General features: G+C 36.1%; 1 protein-coding gene across 7 annotated transcripts in view; it reads left to right on the top strand.

Moving 5' to 3' along the window:
* The window catches only part of LOC140155808 (phospholipid-transporting ATPase IF-like), a 77,257-nt gene that overhangs the window by 20,002 nt on the left and 34,916 nt on the right, over positions 1-22,339 (top strand). For all 7 annotated transcript variants that reach the window (XR_011859430.1, XM_072178787.1, XM_072178784.1 and 4 more), the window contains exons 5-11: positions 5,264-5,371; positions 13,281-13,409; positions 14,338-14,495; positions 17,183-17,247; positions 20,143-20,224; positions 21,080-21,236; positions 21,667-21,748. Coding sequence is in view for 6 of the 7 variants with exons in the window: in XM_072178787.1 (XP_072034888.1) it covers positions 5,264-5,371; positions 13,281-13,409; positions 14,338-14,495; positions 17,183-17,247; positions 20,143-20,224; positions 21,080-21,236; positions 21,667-21,748 (781 nt within the window). In the remaining variant the exon portion in view is untranslated. The remainder of the gene's footprint in view (positions 1-5,263; positions 5,372-13,280; positions 13,410-14,337; positions 14,496-17,182; positions 17,248-20,142; positions 20,225-21,079; positions 21,237-21,666; positions 21,749-22,339) is intronic.

A 22,339-nucleotide genomic window follows, 5' to 3' on the forward strand; every position in this document is an offset into this window, starting at 1 on the left:
GGCCTGTAACTTTTTGGCCTGGCCGGTAACTTTTCTGACTGGCATCTAGTTGCCGTCCCGGCTGGCCGGTAACTTTTAAGGTCAAGCCCGGCTGGCCTGTAACTTTTTGAGGCATATTTCGAACACTGGTAGATACCCCCCACATCCAAAAAGGTAACAAAATCCCCTTACCCCAAACCCTAAATTCACCATAATTTTATCATCAAAATTTTTCTCAAATCCTTCCCAAATTTTGTAAATGACTTTACAAGTACTTACATGTACATGTAGACAGGCCTGTACCCAGGATCATAGGGGTGCAGAATTTCTAGAATGTGGACCCTGCCCCCACCCCACCCCCCACCCCCTAAAAAAATTATAGCATACAATAACAGCCGCGAAATCTGAGAATTGCAAATTCTGGTTTCTTTTCACACATACTTGAAATAAATGATAATTAATTTATACTATTTCTTTTTTAGAGTTTATAAATAAAAACTACCCATAGAGTGCCCATACAACAACATGGTTCAATTCCAGAGGATGTTTAAAGACATTCCCACAACCCAATGGGGTTTCTGACCTTGTATGTCTGGCTTTTGTACACTTGTGGTACAGTTGAGCATACCTTGCATTGGAATTGTGTGCAAATATCTGGTGTTTTCATCCTATTATTTAACATTCATAACATCGAGACTTAGGAATAAAATTAATGCAGTGGGACAATATGAATGTTTCCTGTAAGAAAATCAAATATCAGTCCTAAGTCTCAACTCTTAGCTTGTTGGCTGCAGTTTTAAAATTACCATTTTGTGTGTGTGGTAATGGGGACTTTGCCTTTAAAATTAGGTTATATTGATCAAATTTCCCAATCATAGTGCATTGTAGGAATGCCTTTAAGCCTCCTCTGGTTCAATTCCATTCACTCATGTTTGATAACTGATTAGTTGCATAAGACACAAAAGTGGCCAAAGTGGTTTTACAACTAGTTCACACAATTTTATATTTGCTTGTAGACCACCAATGTGATTGAAATAAAGCTTATTTAGTAGAAGAATTGACCTCTATTGGGGCAAACATCAGAACAACAAACATGGCACATGATTATTGGCTCTTAGCGGAGCTAGTGAGCCTTAGTCATTGTAGTCAGTGAGGACTGTATTTTTGCTACACATTTTGGCCACTTGCGTTCTTGCTTTTTATGCTAAGGTTTCTTTTGTTAATGATATTTGGCTTTGAAATTACATTCCAAGGTTTGCTTAGTTATTTAGCAATCGATTGCACTCCTTTAGAAGTGAATTTGGGGTGGGGAAAGTACTTATTTTGAAGTGAGAAAAGTCAAAAGTCGTCATGAGAAACAAGTCATTTCTATCGTTTTGCTTGGTTCCCTGTATGCGCTAGAGATTATTTTGGTCTGAGTAATTTAAGTTGTGAGATCATGGCGGGAATTGACGGATTGCACTATTTTTCTTTGGGAAAGTGACCTTTTATCATGAATTTTTGCGGTGATCTCACATGGATAGAAACGTGATTGGATGATTCCTTTGTCCAGATTGTTTATTGAGTTCTCGGGAGTTTTGTTACCATGGGACAACACTTCAAAATATTTAGAGACCAGCGGCGTAGTAATTTAATTAAATGAACGCTAAATAACCAGGGTTGCCAAAAAATTCAGCCCGAATCGCAGGTCAAATAATCGAAAAAGTCGCCCAATTTTTTTTTTTTACCCTTTGTATTCTATGGGGCAGGAAATTGTCCCGGGGAAAATCTTCAAAAGTCGCCTAATTGGGTTACCAAATCGCGGGTTTGACAACCCTGAAAACAATGTCTCGACAGCGAAGGTCACATCTGGCTAGATTCATTATCATTGTTTGTCTGGCACGCTTTCTACAGCGTGGGTTGGGAATTCTGAAAATCTGTAAAAATTACAATTTTGAGGAATAAAGGGTGGGTTTCTAAAAAGCGGGTGAGCAATATATAATTATAAAGCGTAGGGGTAACGCTACCAATTGAAAAAAAAAATATAATAAAGTAATTTGATGATCTGTTGAAAACATTCATATTTTCTTCATAAATCTGGAAAGAAAATGTCAAAAATTAATTTGCTGATGTTTTCAATTCATACGACGTCACCTGTAGTAGAATCGACGCTACCGTGAGTTTTATGAATGAATATAATTTTCAGTCTTACATCAGCCGCTTTGGCCCGCTTCGCTCACACTAGAAGTGGAGCGATCCGAACCACAGCGGCCGTGTAGAGAGCATAGACTGACGTATTCGTATTCAGGATCTCACAGGTATCTCAGCCTTTTGCCCATTTGCCCATGTGTTACTTGATGATAAACAATCTAAAGTCGTATCTTTTCGATGCAGTTGCAGTGATGCAGTTTTGCCAACATTTAATATGTCGCAAATGTTTCAGATGAATAAGAAAATCATGAGTGTTTGATAGATGAGGATAAATTCTGCATCAATTCGGATTCTGAAATGGATTGATGGCGCAGATAATGATAAAATGGACCCGAAGTGACTGTATGAAACGCCGATGTTCAGTCTTCCGAATTTGATAAAGTAATGCTGTAAACAATCTAAAGTCGTATCTTTTCGAAAGATGATTGCAGTTTTGCCAATATTATGTCGCAAATGTTTCAGATGAATAAGAAAATCATGAGTGTTTGATAGATGAGGATAAATTCTGCATCAATTTGGATTCTGAAATGGATTGAGGATAAAATGGACCCGGAAGTGACTGTATAAAACGGCGATAGCGCCGATGTTCAGTCTTCCGAATTTGATAAAGTAATGCTGTAAGCTTTGGTCACAAACACTGCATAAGGGTGGGGGTTCAATTTTTGATAAAAGGGTGTCTGTCTAAAAAGTGTGGGGAAATATAAATGGAGGGGTTTGACCCCTGACAAACGCTCGAAATTTGTAGCTGCTACAACTGATCATCACTATTTAATTCACTAGAATCTGTTTGTTTGTCTGTGTCTGCCTCTTCTCTCAGAGACTAGTGTAGTAGTAGCTCGTTACGTAGTGATTCCGTTGTCCCACTGGCCTACAAAACTTAGATTGCATGGCGATCGGAGTGTTATCGTCAGAGCACTAGCATAGTAGGGGAAGCATGTTCCTCAAACTTGGTGGGTGGATGCAACTTTAGTACAACAAGTCACACATACAATATTTTCTCAATTCGAATTTTATCCTTTCTGGGTATGACTGATTTTGTTACCGTAAAATTTGTGTCAATTCCGATATCATTTAATAGTACCGTACACTATAAATGTTCCACATTTTGTAGGCTCCAATTGCTGATTACATAAATGAGAACAACTGGTAACCAGCGGCACTGTGCAGTACCGGTCTGTTATTCAATTGCGTTGTGTGTGGGTTATGTGTATTTTATGTGTAAAATGCCTATGCGGCGCGGTGATCCAAAAAAAAACAAAATCATCGTATAGATCCCTGGTACTAGGTGCATCTTGACCCCAGCATAAGTTTGTATTGGTTAGTGGGTCAAGGTCACCTGAGGTCATCCAGGGGTCATCTGAGGTCAAATTTGCAAAAACTGTTGTAGGGGCATGAAACCGTGGGTACAGTCAACATTTGGAGTCAAATTTCGGGAAGGTCATCCGGGTCACCCAGGGGTCATCTGAGGTCAAATTACTAAAAACTCGTATGGGCATGAAACTTGGTGGGTACAGTCAACATTTAAAGTCAAATTTTGGGAAGATACTAAAATTGTCGTATGGGCATGAAACTAGGTGGGTACAGTCAACATTTGGAGTCAAATTTTGGGAAGGTCATTTTGAGGTCATCCGGGGTCACCTGAGGTCAAATTACTAAAACCTGTCGTATGGACATGAAACTTGGTGGGTACAGTCAACATTTGGAATCAACATTTTGGGAAGGTCATTTTGGGGTCACCCAGGGGGCATCTGAGGTCATATTACTAAAAAACTGTTGTATGAACATGAAACTGGATACAGTCAACATTTGGAGCCAAATTTTGTGGGGTCGCATGTTCCTCGAACTTGGCTTGGTGGGTGCATCTTGACCCCAGGCAGAACAAGTTTGTATTGGTTAGTGGGTCAAGGTCACCTGAGGTCATCCAGGGTCATCTGAGGTCAAATTAGCAAAAACTGTCATATGGGCATGAAACTTGGTGGGTACAGTCAACATTTGGAGTCAAATTTTTGGAAGGTCATTTCAGGGTCAACCGTGTCACCCAGGGGTCATCTGAGGTAAAATTGCTAAAAATGTTGTATGGGCATTGGTGGGCACGGCCAACATTTGGAGCCTAATTTTGTAGGGTCGCACAGAACAAGTTTGTATTGGATAGTGGGTCACGGTCACCAGAGGTCATCCAGGGGTCATCTGAAGTCAAATTAGCAAAAACTGTCGTATGGGCATGAAACTTGGTGGGTACAGTCAACATTTAGAACCAAATTTTGGAAGCTCATTTCGGAGTCAGCCAGGGGTCACCTGAGGTCAAATTACTAAAAACTGTCGTATGGGCATGAAACTTGGTGGGTACAGTCAACATTTGAAGTCAAATTTTTAGAAGGTCATTTCGGGGTCATCTGAGGTCACCATTTAGAGCAAAATTTTGGGAGGTCATTTCGGGTCGTCTGAGGTCAATTTAGATGAATTCTAATAGTTGCCAAGGCTTTCTATAGTTGTTGAAAGCTTCAAATAATAAAAAAAGGGGATTTTAAAATTTTGCAGAACAAATTATTCTTGCTGGTTCAGTAGTAATTTGCACAATAATGAATTATTTTCAGATTTTGCAACTAATAGTAATGCGGCAAAAATAATAATGCGGAGGAGGAAGATTGACCACCGCATCGAGTTTCAAGGACCGTATTGAATATTTGTGGGGAATTTTTTCAAACTGAAGGTTTAAAAAAATTGACCGACCTACCAACCTGTTGCGCATTCGACTCCAAGAACAATTGCTTTCCCACAAAAAAAGCGTAGAGCCACAGCGCCATTGGTGCTCTTGTATTTTTTCCAAATAGTAAAGTTTTTTGTTATTACAGCCTGTATCTGGTTATTCTCCTGGTTTCCCCATTCAGACGTGTATCTATGTAGAGATTAAATGTAGTTCCAGTAGGCGGTGTTTTTGAAGTTGCCGCGTTATCAATACTCGTAGTGACGTAAAAAATAAGGGTCCTCTACGGCCAGATAGACTACACCCGAAATCATGAGATTGTCCAATCAGATTATGTGTGTACGGACTAGGCCACTTCCACTGAATAAGAATTTATTTTTTATTTCGCAGGCCTATGAAGATTGGCTGCGACACAAAGCAGATAATGAAGTCAATGGTAGAAAGACGTCTGTGGTCAGAAATGGCAGAATACAAGAGATCAAATCACATCAAATAATGGTAAGTTAGCTATATTGTCAAAAGTGTAATACATTCATATTAATGTTGGTGTCTGTGTGAGTGTAATGGGTTATATCGTTGCTGGACTATGAGGGTCCACCCTACATGAGCGTATAACACTTGCTCACCTTATGGTCTTGCAAAAGCAGGCAGGATTTGTACTAGATATGAATCTGACCGATTTATATTTGTGGCAGTGCAACAAGACTTATTCAGGTTCACCCAAAGTTGTATAAACATTCGGGAATTAATATTATTTAACACAGAAAATCATAATCTAGCCACAGTATAGGTATATGGCCTCACGAATCGAGCATGAGCAGTGAGCTGTTGCAACTTCGCTGGATAAAGCAATCCTAATCTTGTGATGTATCGCTGAAATTATACTGCTTTTAACACAGCCAATGATATATACCTGGTTACCTGTCTCACAGCCTGCTTTTTTAATAGAACACAGAAATCCATGCCTTCCTATGATACATTTCTGAAACCCCAATAAACGCCCCCTATAATTAATGCCCCTCCAATAAACACCCTAATAAGGCCCCTTTATTAAGCAGTCACCGTAGGCCCTACATTTTGTAGCTGGTTGGGGTCGGAACGAACTTTAACAAAGTTTTTAATTAACCTGGGTCATCTGCCCTGTCCTTTTCCAGGTGAGCCATAGGGAAGGTGAACTTTGTTTGTCTTGTTGAAATTTAAACCCAGGACATCTTGCACCAAAGGCAATGACTTTAACCAGTGTGCTACGATGCACACAAAAATAAGTGTGCCTCGTTAAAATCTTAATTTGCCCCCCCCCCTTGACTCAGAATGCTCTTGATCACCAAACAACCTATGTAAACTAGATAGTGAATAGTGATGTTGTTATGAATTTTCGCTTGACCCTGATTACTCTAGCTTTAGCATGCCTATGTGATCCATACAAATGGGCTGTAATGTCTGCATTTTCACTTTCTGAGATATTGGACATGCAGTTTTTCTCAAAATAAATTTTACATGGCTATAATTGAATGTCCCTGATGCTTGTTTGCAAGGTAGTAATAAGATCAGTAAAAGAGGTTTCTAATGTTTTTAGAGAGGTTCAATGGACCATATCTCAAAACAAGCTCTGCCAACATTACAGCATATTCATGGTAGATGGTCACATAAACAACAAGAAATTGATGTTGTTATGAATTTGCTTCACAAAAAAAGAATAGCTTCATATTGATTTGCTTTCAAAGAGTCAAAAAACATCTGCTTTAACAGGAAATCTACTAGCCTTCAACACAGTCCTGACAGATTATTGTTAGTCAACAAATCTGTTACAAAATGTATGTGATTGAGTCTATACATCACATTTCCCTTTCTTGTTGCTATGTCCTCAGATCCTCTTTGGATTCAATGTCTGTTGCCATGGTAACTGGATTGAGTTAAACATTGATTACTCTCTTAACTACATGGCTCATTCTTGAAATGGAATTGATGTCCTGATTCATTAATGATTTACATCTTATCCAAATAAAATATATGCATTGAAAGAAATTATACTTGGTTTCAATAACTAGGTTTGGGGCCGTATTTTGAAGCTTGGTTACATACTTTTACGCAGATATATAATGACAATTTTGATATTCCAAAATTCCTTGTTTCTCAAGTGTCTTTTAGCATTAAGATTATTATGGGGAATTTGATGTAATCAGGTGCAGGCCTGGTTGCGCTTCACTACTTGTACAATGCACCTTTCTTGCAAGTGCTCCAAATCAGGCCCAAATAGTATCCTGATTAAAAATGCACAAAATATTCTAAAGAAGATGCAAAATTAGTCTTCTGGCAAGGGGTCCATGAAAGGTCTGTCCGCCCATGGAACAGTGTGTGTTTTTTTGTTGCCTCAAGGAGAATTATCACGAAATAAATGGTCACTAATCATCAATCAAAAAGGGCAAGATAGTTGACAATCAATCTTCCTTAATTAATGTGCCTATAAAATTCCCATTTACATTCACATAATGGATTGGTAGTCACTCACTGTCCAGCATAAATATCACTACTAAATTATAGCGAGTTCAACCTTTTTCAGAAAAGGCTCAGAAATGAAAATGTATTGCGTAGGGTTAGGTTATTGAAGATCATCAATGATAATAATTTAAAAATAGGAAAATGTTTGTGATTAATAATCAATGCATTCTTTAGCTGTTAATTTCTGGTGGTACATATTCATTAATTGCCTAGCAATAGTTCTTTGTATGGTTGTTTTCTTCAATGTCATGCTTTGTCAACACAAAGGGAGATACATCAATAGTCCAATACTTGTGACCATCGACCACAAGGGGTCATAATGTGGGTAGAACTAGTACTGAGGGATGGTCCAGTGAACATCTTCAAAAACAATAGAAAACAGACTCTCCCAATGTACCTATTGAATTTAATCAATAGGGACATGTAATATATCACTGTAAAGCTGATTTTGAAGAGACTTTGCCTGCTCAATAACCCAAAAAGTGGTAATGCCATTTGTCGTGGAGGATCACAAATAGAGTTGCGAACTCGTATTACCGTAATACATATTGAAAGAATAAGGCAAACATATTAAAAGTGTGTCTTATTGTTGTGTAAATTGCACATATTTCTGAATTACCGTACTGACTCGAGTATAGTCCCACCCCGTTTTTGGGTGAACATTTTTCAAAATTGGGGCTGGGACTATACTCGAATTTTTAAGTTATTTATTTTTTCGACTTTTGAGTGTCCCTGGACCTAAGCCTAAATGCTAGGATCATTCATGGTTGATTTTAAAAAATTTAATTTTGCACGAAGTTTTGTTTTTAATATGAAAATTGATACTTTGTTTTCATGTCATACTCTATTAATGATATCAAAATGCATTCAAATTCAATGCATTTTGATATCATTAATAGAATATGACATGAAAACAAAGTACGGTATCAATTTTCATATTAAAAACACAAAACTTCATGCAAAATTCAGATTTTTTTTTTAGGTAAACCATGAATGATCCTAGCATTTAGGTCTAGGTCAAGGGACACTACAAAACCGAAAAAATAAATAACTTAAAGAAAATTTAAAACAAAAAATTTGGGGGTGGGACTTTACTCGAAGGTGGGACTATACTCGCGTCAGTACGGTATTAGTAACCTGTCGTATGTGACCCAGTTTAACAGGTTGGCAGATCTATACTTATGAGATAAAGGCTTTTAAAATCTACATGCATTTGCTACAATTGTCAAATTTCTGAAATTGAGTTTTTGTCAGGTTTTTGTGTCATATATTCAATTATTCATCAATCACCCTGCCTCCTGCCAAGCCCTGTTTAACTAATAAGCTCTGTTCTCTGATACCTCCACGATGTAAGATAGCACTATACAAGGGCCGTCACAGTTTATAAATCGGGTTAGTTCTATGCAAGTTGAATTTCCAAATTTTCATTTAACCCATAGATACATGTTTCGACATGACAGTCTGTGCCTAAACCATGGATTTCTAGTAGCAGATGTACTTACGTATACCAGAAATATTGATTTACTGTATATTAAGGAGTAACCCAGTTTTGTATCTATGTTCATTTATGTTATAGTAAACATACAGTTGACATTCTTACATAAGACACACATGGAATAACTGCCAATGTAATGGACTTCATCCAACATGGTGCAATCAATAGAATTCTATTGACAAATTGATTTGTAGACAATCAATATATGATAGGTGGGGACACTCACTGGATTGCATGGATGACGTCAATTTTGTCTACATTGTGAACCGAGTATCCTAATTATTTAGTAGATATTTTTCTTTTTAATGTATGCTATGACTTCTTGGAGTCTTGTACAGTGGCGTAGCCAGGTTTTCGGAATGGAGGGGCACATGTTGTAAATGTACCGACGGAAATATTTTTTGCCAGCGGAAGTTGTGAATTGTTGACCCCAATTTTTTTTGGCCAGTGCGGTCCTCGAAAAATCTAAAAAGTGGGAGGGGGGTGCAGGCGTGGATTCAGGGGGGGGCGGCGGCCCGCCCCCCTCCCAAAAAAAAAAGAGGAAAGGAGAAAAGAGAAGAGAAAGAGGAGAAAAGGAGAAAAAAAAAGAAGAAAAAGGGAGAAAAGGAGAAGGGAAAAGGTTAAATTGCACGTATAGTAGGCCCATGCCTAAATCGCAGTCGGGTCAGTCTATATAGGTAGGCCTATGTGATTATTTTGCTTGAAGGCGGGTCCTCTGCCTAAAAGCATGTGAAAATTACGGCGGGCCCACCGATATGTAGGGCCCGTCACATTTTGTCACCAAAGTCAGTAGGCCTATTAAGACGGACTCCGGCCGACTTCAATTCAACACCATACATGCTTTAATTGCGAATCTCAAGTCTTAGGCCTATAAAGTGTCAGTGTTACATTTAAAATTTTACAAATCGAGTTCGGGCCCTTTTTTTTTTTAAAAAAGCAATGATAGTGTAAAAATGGTCCACCAAATGGCTTCAATTAGGTCTTCATTTTGCAAAAGTTTCTCACTTCTGAGGGGGGCACATCATCCCTCAGACACCCCCCTGCGTGTGCAACTTTATGTTTACATCTAAAGCAATATCGGGTAATTTATTTATAAAGGTTAAAACTTGTCCACGAATGGCTTCAATTGGGCCTTCATTTCGCAAATTTTCGGCCTTTTGAAACAGGAAATTTTACACAATAAATAGTGCAAAATAGTCCACCAAATGGCTTCAATTAGGCCTTCATTTTACAAAATTTTCTCACTTCACCTCAGACACCCCCTGCGTGCGCAACTTTATTGGTACATAATTATAAAGCAATAATTCACACAATAAAAGTCAAAACTTGTCCACAAACGGGGATGTTTTTTTCAAATTTTAGGCTTTTTCAAACTAAAATTTTACACAATAATAGTGACAAAATGGTCCACAAAATGGCTTCAAATGGGTCTACATTTTCCAAAAGTTTCTAACTTCTGAGGGGGGCACATCCCCCCTCAGACCCCCCCCTGCGTCGGTTTTTTTCCAACAATTGAGCCCCCCCCCCCTCTGACTGCTCTGGATCCGCCACTGGGGGGGTGGAGAAACTTTCCAAAAAATTTTCACAGCGTTTTTACGTTTATATAACAATATTCTTCAATGTCATAACGTAAACAGCCAAAAAGGAAGAGCCATATCCAAGATTTGAAGTATTTGACTTTGAGCAACATTTTCTTTGTTTCTTCACCATGTACACACAAAATTGTCTATTGTTGACCCCCAATTTTTTTTAGCCAAGGCCCATTGTCTACCGACGGCCTAAGATGAACCAACGGCAATGATAAGCGGGGGGGGGCGCTAGCCCCTGCCCCCCACTGGCTACGCCACTGGTCTTGTATTTAGGTCCAATGGAAACATCATAGGCCCACCATATTCAATCTATTTAGGTTGGATATGGTGATCTAGTTCCTGACTGTGCCTCTTAGTAGATATTTAATATTGAAAAGAAATGCAGGATGATAATTGTCCCGTACCAATTAAGGTGAAGCAGAGTATCAATTCCTGCAATGCATTTGGAATGAGATGTATTAGTTGGTAATCTTTCTGAATACACTAATGAAATTGTTTGAAGCTGGCTGGCAGTCAATTACCTTACCGAGTACTGCTTCCATGCCTGAATCCTATTTAAAAACAACATGTGAGGCATAATTTAGTTCATAAATGGTCATTATTTTATTGGTTTTATTATTATGTTCAAGCAGACATTCAGGATTTTAGGTAACACCCAACCCCACCCCAAAATTCACTTTATAAAGGGGTACCAATATAACCGAGTCAATACGGTAAACTGGGCTCAATAAGAAACTTATAATTTTTCACTGTGTCATATCTTAAATTCCTGTCCAGCAAAATGAACCAAAATTACACACAGGATTACTTCAATACACTACTGGTGAAACACATGTCAGTAACCAAGCAGGTACCCAACTGACACAACAGCAAAATGCACTGACATGGAACAGCTTCTTGGACCACATGACTGTTATCACAGCCCATTTGATGTGTGTTTAAAGCAATTGTAACAGCAATGTGGGCTTTTCCTGTCTCAGGATTGCCTCACAAAAATAACACTCCTACCCAATGAACATAAACACCCCCCGACATAGGCGAACACGGACACATACAATGTACGCCCCCGTGAGCCCCAACACTCTCTTACGAGTACCTTGGCTGTGATATGTGATACTCAGTACCACTTAGCTGATTAGAACATTGAGAGTGTCACTTGCAACACCAATCTAATTCTTTAACTAATTCCGCTTGAATTCAAAGTGATTGATATCTGGTGTTTGGCAATTAATCAGTTTGAAATTATCCTGAAAGCTAAGGGTGGGGGCAATTTGAGTTTTTTGAGGGGGCAGCTACTTGGGCTATGTCACTGCTGGGGTGACCCAGTGGGTATACAATAACAACAACAAAAATAAATAATTCAGGGTTGTATGTGGATTTCTGGAGGGAGCATGTGCACCCAGTGGGTAATACAATAACAACAAAATAAATGAATAAATAATATCAATTAATTAATTCAAATAATTAAATAAATAAATATTTAATTAAAATAATTAATTACTTGAATAAATAATTAATATTAATTAATCAAATAGTTAATATTAATTAATATTCATTCATGCATTGTTGGATCTGGAGTCAGCATGTGCACCCAGTGGCTATACAGTAACAACATTTCTAAATACATTGTAGGTGAAAGTGCAAAGTGGGCTGGGCCCAATCAGGTTTATCAAATTAGGAGTTGACCCATGCCACACATCCCCATAAATGCATCATATTATTCATCATTTGAATTATTATTACCCAAACCTGCCTAATCAACACAAGGGCATATTTTTATGAATGAAAATCAGTGAAGCGCTTAACATTCAGTGTAACTTTTTCACTGTATTTGCCTTGTATAACCAAGAAATGAATTGCCCTGCATATGTAGGGTAAAGTGCAAATTAGACTGGGGCCAGTTACATTCAGTAAATGAGAGTTGACCTATACTACACATCCCCAAACTATTCTTTATATTTTTTTAAATAAATTGAATTGAATCATTACAAGGGCATGCAACAACATCATTGTGGTTTTTATGAATGAAAGTCAGTGAAGCACTCAAAACTCTAAACGGCAAACAAAATTGCACTAATCTAAAGTATACAAATAAAAGATATGCGAGTACATTTTCTGTGTCAATTTAATTCCTATGCATCCAGGTTATACAGTGGCTCAATACATATCTTATTCTTAGCTTCCGCTTCCTATGTTTACAATCGTTTTAGCCTTTTTATTCAAGTATAATAATAAGCTAAGAATAACACTCTGTCCTTCAATTTGATAAACAGGCAGCATTATATAATTCCACTCAGACAACCAAGGTATAACTTACACCTGCTGCAAATACGCAAATGCATTATTTTTGCTGTGCAAATCTTTGTCTCCAACTGGAGGACTTGTGATTTTCATTTTTTTCCTGTGTTTTCACAGATTTGGAGAATTCCTTAGCCAACTGCTAGGAGTGTTTATAGTTGAATTTTGTAAAAATTTGATTAAAATTTAAGTAATGCATGCAAAACCACTGTATATTAAATTAGTAAATATAGATTATGAAGTGATTCGAACACAACTGTATGTCCTTTGTGGATTTTGTTTTGTTTCTTGGCTGGAAATCACAGATATATTTTTTTGAATAGGCGTACATTTTTGTTCTCCAAAATTTATGCGTTTCTAGCAATTTTCATTGCAGTTGTTAGCAACATGTTAATTACATGTACCAGTATTTATGTTCTGGATTGATATTTGTTGACCTATATTTGAAATGTTCATTAATGAATTTCAATTTGTACTTAATTGAGTGTATGTTCATGTTGATATTTCATTGCTTGTATACTTCCAGGTTGGTGATATAGTTAGAGTAGAGATAGAACAAGAGCTTCCTTGTGATATGGTATTACTGTCTACAGAATCAGAGGATGGAGAATGCTATGTTACTACTGCTAATTTAGATGGAGAGACAAATCTTAAGGTAGGTTTTAACAAACTGAATATTTCTTTGTTTTGAAAAATTCCAGTTTCATTCCGTCGGTGACAAACACCCTTTTGTCTTATGTGACATGATCTGATTCGAACTAATCTGTGCAAAAATAATAGAAAATAAAAGAAATTGTCAAAATCTCCTACTTTGCAACCAAATGTGCCACAGACTTGCTCCCAATTCCAGAAAAATACAACACTAATATTTTTGGATTAAAAAAATATTACCCTGTGTCTGTAACATGTCACATCATGTCAAAAACAGACACTTTTGGGCAGGTTATCAATTTTGAAGTTTTTACATATCTTAAATATAGAGATATTTTGCTCTAAAACGCCGCTTTTTCCAATGAAATTGGACATTCCTAAACGACGATATTGAGTTTGTAAATTATGGTATTATAAAATTGGAAATTGAGATGTTGGCCTTTAAAAATATTATTGACAATGTTCAGAGCCCGGTTCAGAGAAAGAATGACATTGAGGAATGTCTGAAAAATACAAGATGCCAGTTATATTCCAGTCTGAAACTACCAGATAATATTTTAAACATTATTAGCATTACAAATTTGCAAAAAACACAAATTGTGAAAAAATCCCCCCCCCCGGCAGATTTTTGGCTATTTCTCCATTTACGATCCTGCCCAAAAGTGTCTGCTTTCGATATACCACATCACATATATCTTGTATGTTACTACAGATTAAGTAGCTTACTGTTACAATGTTGTACAATCTACTCCTAATTGTATGATGTCACAGGTTGTATAATATTAGATTTTTAGATTGCCTTGCATATCATGAATATGATTGGTCACAAGTACATCAAGACAGAAAAAAATACTTGCCTCTCTAGGCCAGGAACTTATTGATTCTTATTATGTCAACATTTATGCATTCCTTAATTTTACTTCATTTCACAGCTTTTTCGGTCTTTGCCAGACACAACCGTTTTACAAGATGCAGAAAGTTTGGAATCTTTGGAGGCAGTAGTAGAATGTGAGCAGCCACAAGCAGATCTCTATAAATTTGTCGGCAGAATGAAATTTTATAAGTCAAGGGAAAAAGAACCAGAAGTTAAGTAAGTGTACAAGACTAAACAGATGAACTGTTTAGTGGATTTCCTTTGAAGGGGAATCCTTCAGGTTTTTCTTTTAAACAGACTTAGACAAATGTCAAAAACTCACTAAGCATATGTATGATACCGTACGTTGGCATAAAAATTCTGTATGGTCAGAAATTGTCCGGAAACTCATCACAATAAACAGCAACTGTATCAGGAATGTTTATATCAATATCCTTCTAAACATATGGATATTGGGGCACTAAAACACTTGCAGAAAGTGGTATATATTAATTCAGTGCTTTTCAATTATGACCTCGGTATATGGCTTAGATCACTTGAGGGAATATTATGTGCCGTATATTTTGATTCACTTTAAACGGCACCATGTTTGTGGTATATATTTAAGCAAACGATGTGATCAAAACTATAAATACGCTTATTGGGTAATTAAAGTGGTCTTATGGAATAAAGCTACATTATCACTGAAATGAAGTCTTGATAATAGGCTAATTCTGTATGAGAATTACGTGAAGGGAAACCCATTTTGAGTGTTGAAACATACACAAAAATCTTCACACCATCACCACTAAATTTAAACAGTTTCCAGGTGTAGTTCCAGATTATTGTCATACTTAGTAGAGAAAACAGAGACTCATAAATTGGTGTATGCTTAACATAGAGAGTCATCTTTATATGTGACATGATCAAGGGGAATGAGTCACATGTCGACCCTGGTCGAAAATGAGTTTTACATGTCGACCCTGGTCGAAAATGAGTTTTACATTTGTTTCTAAAGAGGACATTTAGAGCTTTCAGAAACTGAAAACCCCATGTTGATACGGCTTGTCTTTGCGAAGTCACGTCAATTTATCAATCTCTGAAAACAATATAAAACAAAATAATTTTAACACTTTCTTTGCCAATATCTCAAAATCAATATTAGCGACATCCGACTCATTTCCCTTGACCGTGTCACATATGTCAGTATGGAAACATTATCTTTTGTCAACTGTGCACTAATTTAACTCTTATTCATCCCTGTTATGTTCTCAATTATTAAAGCTATGTTTCATTTGGCGAAAATAGAACAAAAAAAAGAATCACAATTTTTATTAACATGATTAAAAGATAGTGTTTAAATCTGGATTTGGGAGTAGTCATGTTTCACTGCACATTACATAACCATCTCTAATGTCAGAGCAATCAGAAAATAATGATCCATTTACAGTTAGGAACCACCCCTGTGCAAATACAAACCTGCACGCCGTCATAAGCCAAGTGTAAAGCGTAGGAGGCCGTCCTCACTCCCTAGCGCCATTTGATATGAGTATGATGTTATGTAAATAGGCATTATAGTCTCTGACATGTTTGCACTGTGGCTTATATTGCATCTATCTTGTGGTGTGTGTGTTAATTTTAACTTCAACCTCTTTGTCTTATTTTGTATGTATTCCTTTCTAATGCTTTGTTCATTTAAATTATAATGTGTTTTTAAAGTATTTTAAAAAATGAGTCATGGTAGATACTCAAGGATGTTTTGGACCATGGAATTAAAGAATAAAATTTTGTAAAATAAATAAAAAGCTAATGAGTTGAAGCTCTCATACTAGAGAATGACGTCACACATCCTGTATGACATTTATCTTCTGGGTGTAACATTAAGTTTATTTCAAAACATTGATGCGTGTGTGTGATGGGTCAGTGGAGTAAGATGAACTAAAATATCAAATTATAAGTCGTGGAATTTCAGCAGCACTTACATGATTTTGTCAGAAAGAAAAGTGTATGGTATTTGCTTTTTACCCTACTTCAGAGCCACCTGGGGTGACAGGGGGTGAGGTTAGTGGAAAGTTTGCTTCAGGTGTCTATCTTTAAACAGTCTGTGTTATGGAGATGTGTGGCTGAAAAGGTTTAATTTTCAAGCTCTTGAGTAAAACAATAGGTCCCACAATTTTCAAAAATGGTTATGAGAGGTATTTTCCCCAATTGTTTGAAAATCAAGAAAAAAAGCTTTTTTAAAGCAAAATATGCACACACAAACTCAAATAATTGTGCAAATTTAGTTATTTTTGAAACATACATAAATCATATAAAACTCCAGGTCATTCGTATATTTTCATTTTTTCTTCAAAATCAAGTCTGGTTCCACACAGGTTGTTTTTGCTTATTATGCACTTGGTGTACCATTTCATTGTACACATATTGCTTTTTAATAATCAAAAATACTAATTATGCAGTTGAGTGGTTACTATTTAGAATGACCGGGCATTGGCAATGGTAAATAAAAGTTGAGGTAAAGTTTGCTCAATAGGTCAGATAAATCCAGTCATATTTGTTCCACAACAATATACAGGTCATATGGCTAGCAGATAGGATGATTAGATAACAGTGATTTAGAGAATAAAAATTTTTTCCCATTTGAAACTGTTGAAATATAGTGAAAAAAATGCACTTTTGGGGCTAAAATGGTCAAATATGAGGTTAATTAAGTCAGAAACCCACATACAGGCGTCAACATTGGGGGGTAAGTGTATGGACCATCCCCCCCTGGCAAACCATTGGGGGGAATTTATCCTCATCCCCTGGGATGTGGGATATACGCCTATGTTGCAGAGAAGAAATGGTTTGCATCTTTGTAAAGAGTGTAAATATAAAGTGCAATAATGTATGTAATAATCGTGATTCTGCCATTTTATTTTCAGATCTCTCGCTGCAGAAAATGTCTTATTGAGAGGATGCCGACTAAAAAATACCCCCTATGTATTTGGTAAGTTTGATGTCATTGTATTCTTGTTTGTATCTTTAACTTACGGGATGGATTAAAAATGATGTGTGGTTGGCAAATTGTTAAATTTCAAGAAGAGTGGTCAATTGTCAAAAATATAAAAAACATGTGTTAGCTGTTTTATTTCCCGGCCCCAACTCAACACAGAGGTTAGTAACCATGAGAGTTACCAAATAGTGCAGAAAAGGGGTAATTTTTTTACCAGTAATGAGGACCGCGAAATTGGCCAAATAGGGTTTTTTTAATTTGCACTGTGCGCTAAATTTGGCCGTGAAATCAGCAAAATAGGGGGTAGTTAATTTGAACTGTAGTTAATTTGCATTGTCCCCGAAATTTGAATAAAAGGGGTACTTGGGGAAATCTGGTAATTTTATGTCAATATTTAGTGTCATTGAAAAGATTTTGTCCTCGATTTTGCATGAAAAGGGAGGGGGGGGGGGAGTAAATTTGAAAAATCATTGCAAAGGAGGTCTTTGAAAGATTTGGTAACACACATGGTTACCAACTTACATGTTGAGTTGGGGTGGGTTTTATTCCTTGACAACATCAATTATTTATTTCTGTTTAGTTCAGGCAATTTAAATTCTTTCAGGACACCCTGTATTTTCATCTCCACATAAAGTTAAATGTACAGTGTAGACTTTGCCTTATCATATTTTAACTTACATTACGCGATAATATTGTTTGTGTTATTTGCCTACTGGATAAACAACAAAATGGACTTTGTAACTTAGTTTTGCTATCAGAGGTTTGACATCTTTTAATAGAAGCCTAATCTATGTGGATGTGGATACTACATTTGGAAGCAGATTTAATTTGATTATCATAACAAAAACTTCATAAATATATGATTTCATTCAAGTCAATCAACATCTATATATCTGAATTTGACAATATGGCAATAAAAGTTTTGACAAATTCACCAGCAAGTTAAAATAATTCAAACCCAAGTACCCACCCTAGATGTTCTTGCTATCAAACATGAATGTTGGGTAAAAACCCTTACACCAATGATGTAACTTTTCAAATCTGATGGACACACCTGGTCAAACTGCAGCAAACCATGGACTTTTTATGTACCTGTCTTTGGGATGTATAGCTTCAAATGGATTTTAACGCCATCAGCAATCCATTGCAGCTATAAAAAAGCGAGTATAGCCCCACACTCTCAGAAAAAAGGTGCTACTTAGAACCTTTTTTTTGTCCTGTATTTAGAACCCTAAGCAGTAATAAGGTTATAAAGAACCTTAAAGATTTGAATAGGCCTGGGGACATTCTAATTCATTCATTCAGGGACTCTTTTGGTTCTACAAAGAACCCAAATGAAACCCAATGGGGTTCTTTGTAGAACCAAAAAAGGTTCTGTAGCCCAAAAAAATGTTGTTTGTAGAACCTTAAGCTTGAAGAACCTTTAAGGAATCTTAAAGAAAGAACCCTCAAAGGGGTCTTAGTAGAACAGAAAAAAAAGTTTTTTATCCAAGAAAACGATTTTTAGTACCAAAATGGGTTAACACTACGTTATACTTTTCTTAACTTTGTGATGAGTCCCTGAATGAATGAATTAGAATGTCCGCAGGCCTAGTTAAATCTTTAAGGTTCTTTGTAGAACCTTTTAAGGTTCTTTTTAGAACCTTATTACTGCTTAGGGTTCTACATAGAGGACAAAAAAAGGTTCTAAGTAGCACCTTTTTTTCTGAGAGTGCACATTGCATGCAGATATAGATGCAACCTTGTTTGATAATTCAGAATCAGGTGTGTGGCCTTCTTTTACACCATAAGGCCGTATAAAATTAATGTTTTGGTTCTCGTCCGGAGGATTTTCATGAATTGATGAGGGAGGGCGGGTTTTTTTCAATGTAAAATTAGCATTGTCAGTAGTTTTCCGTCTTTTCCAACAGGGCTTCCAGGGCTTGAGGAAAAGATGAAGCCTTTTTTTTTTTTTCAAATGTGAGATTCTGAGGGATAAACCCACTAGAGTACCACAAAAAGACTTGGAAGTTATCCTTGTTCTCTAATAAACCTATTTATATATATGAAGATTTCATAAATCATTCAAAAAAATTGAAAAGTCTAAAAAAAAATCTAACAAATCCCAGAAATTGGGGCGGGAGGGGACAAGAATCAGAACATTAATTTTATATGGCCTAAACAAACTCACCCACATACACACATTCTATAAGTATGTGTCGGAGCGTTTTAATTAAATACAAAATATTGATTGCACTATAATTCCTCTTTTACATTTAGAGTAATATTTGAAATTCTAAATACATGTATGTGATGTGTTCTGGTTAGTTATTAATGGATGGTTCAGAGTCAGAAATAAATTTCCATTAGGTGCTACATGTATATATATGGTTGATTACCTGTGATGGGCATGATTTCACTAATAATGTGCAGCGCATGTAATATGGGAATCACAACAGCCAAAATAGTATCACTTCCTTTATTCTTATCAATTTTAAGTGGTAATTCAGCATTCATGTCAGGAACACAATGATGCCATAGCTATAAGCCAGTATTTATGCTCTATAGTTCATTCCGGTAACCTGAACTTAATATATTGTTATATTATTTACCCAGATTACCTTGTTTTTGAAACAAAGGTTGTACTATATAAATAAATTCTTTCTTTTTTCACCAAGAAGAAATAAAATATCTGTATGAAAAATTGTCTAAAATGGAACTTGTCGTCAAGCAAAAATATCATTGCTATCATTAAATTTTGAGTCCCACATATCTAACTTCTGTTATAGCTGCTATTTACAATAGCAAATTCCTTCATGTCTTGCATATTTTTATCAGCCTGTTTATATAAGTTGTATTTTATTAGGTCTTAGTTTTATGGACTATTTATATTGTTGTTTCCATTAACAGGTGTTGCAGTCTACACTGGCAAAGAAACCAAAATGGCTCTCAATTCCAAACAAAAAGGACAAAAGTTTTCATCCATAGAAAAGTAAGTGGGTTTCAATAACTTTCATACATAAAGAATGTCCTCCATCTGACATTTTGTAGTAGTCCTTGCTAAATGCTAATTGTGCTAATCATACTAGACAGGTGGATAGTCCAACCAGGGGTGTAATCAGGGGATGCAGGAAGGGACAGATTGCTGGATTGAAAAAAAAAATTCTGGTAAAATCAAGAAAAAGGAATTAAAATTTATGTTGAATCAGCCTGTTTAGGAAGCTGTTTGTAGACACGATAAATTTGTCAATGAGCAGGCTTTACACATCTGGGACCAATTTTATGATATGCTATTTCCCCCTGTTATGTCTGTGATCCCAATTGAAATTACAATGGGATGCTAGGCTCTTAGAATCTTTCTTGCATTTTCATAACCATACCCAGAGGTAAATGATTGAAATAGTTGTTTAAAAGTTTAAACAAGTTTAAACAACTATTGAGTGCAAAGGACCTCTTTGTAGGACTCAAATATAACAACAACAAAATATTCCCTACCCTTTTGGTAGAAGTAAATCCAGATTTATGTACCTTTTACAACTAGTCATATATGTAATATATGAACTTAGGAACCCTGATCAAAAACCTAGAACCATCCCAACCCCAACCCTACCACCAAGCCTATACACCCCACCAAGGGAACTTTGTATGTTGTTAGCACAGTTTTATTATGTGCTGTGTGTACATGTATGTAGCTTTAAGAGATATACACATATGCCTAGACAATAGACATCTGATAAAGTGAAACTAGGAGATATGACTGGGTATATATGCTAGCTGTATTGTATAACAAATGTTTTATACTTTCAGTTATACATTCAACTTTTCTATTTTCCTTTCTACCATGCAGATCAATGAATTACTACCTAATAGTGATGTTAATTTGGTTACTCTTTCAAACATCATTGTCTACTGGGCTGAAATACTGGTCTGATAAGCAATCTAATGCAGTCAATGCGTGGTACTATAGACCAGTAGCAGAATTCAAAGGCGATTACAACATCAATGTAAGTTCAAGGGTATGAATATGTTTAGTATTTTGGGCCCTACGGACACAACACTTTTTGTAAGATTTCAGACCAAAATTCTTAAACATAAAATATTATTCATGCAATATTGGGGGACATCATTACTTATTGATCTATTAAAACAAGATATAAAGAAATTATGCTGTTTTTCAAAAACACAGACACCTAATTTGGCCTAAATTTGATAATGACAATCAGGACCCTTTACCCAATAATAAAATACTACTAAAAGCAGGTTGTGAGTAAATTGAATTTTGTGTTTAAAATATGGTAACTCAAAGCCTGAGTGGATCAACATTTCAGAAAAAATATTATTTCTTTATTCCTGTCATGTCGTTTATCCTATGTTTTTCTTTGAAAATATTTAACATTGTTGTTTGACAATTGATTCTATTTGTGTTGCATACAGTTTGGGTTAATCTTCACAGACTTCCTGTCTTTCCTAGTGCTGTTCAACTACATTATTCCTATCTCTATGTATGTTACTATAGGTAAGTGTCAATTCATATCACACAAACATGCCTTAATGCAATATTGTAATATTTTCTTAAAAATAGATTTGTATTTCCATAAAATGTTAGTTTTCACTGCCAGATATGTCCCCTGTTAAAAAAATTCCAGTGCAATATCGCAAATGTGTGTTATTCTGTCGGTCATGACTGAGGTCGGTCATTTTGATGTGTTATGAACATCCCATATGCCATGAAGAACAGCGCGTATACATTTGACTAATATTTTGATTGTATTAATTAAACGCTGTACTCCATTATTTTATACAAAATCTCAGATTTTTTCACAACTACAGCACCTAAAGACTTTTTTGTAGGGTATATTGTTAGCATATTAAATCAGAATTTTGAAAAACATTGAGGGCATCCTCATCAGCAAATGGTACAATATTGCTTTAAAGATTGCTGTCATCAAACAGAATGGCTCACAATATATATTATATCAAAGTGAGGCTGTGACTCACTGATGTAAAATAAACAAATGTATCTTGGTTCTTGGAACATAAGCAGGAAACAAATATGTTAGTTTCTTTTTTAGCCACAATGTAATAATTCAGTGTAGAAATGATCCTT

The sequence above is a fragment of the Amphiura filiformis genome, chromosome 6, assembly GCF_039555335.1.
Source record: "Amphiura filiformis chromosome 6, Afil_fr2py, whole genome shotgun sequence".
Lineage (NCBI taxonomy): Eukaryota > Metazoa > Echinodermata > Ophiuroidea > Amphilepidida > Amphiuridae > Amphiura > Amphiura filiformis.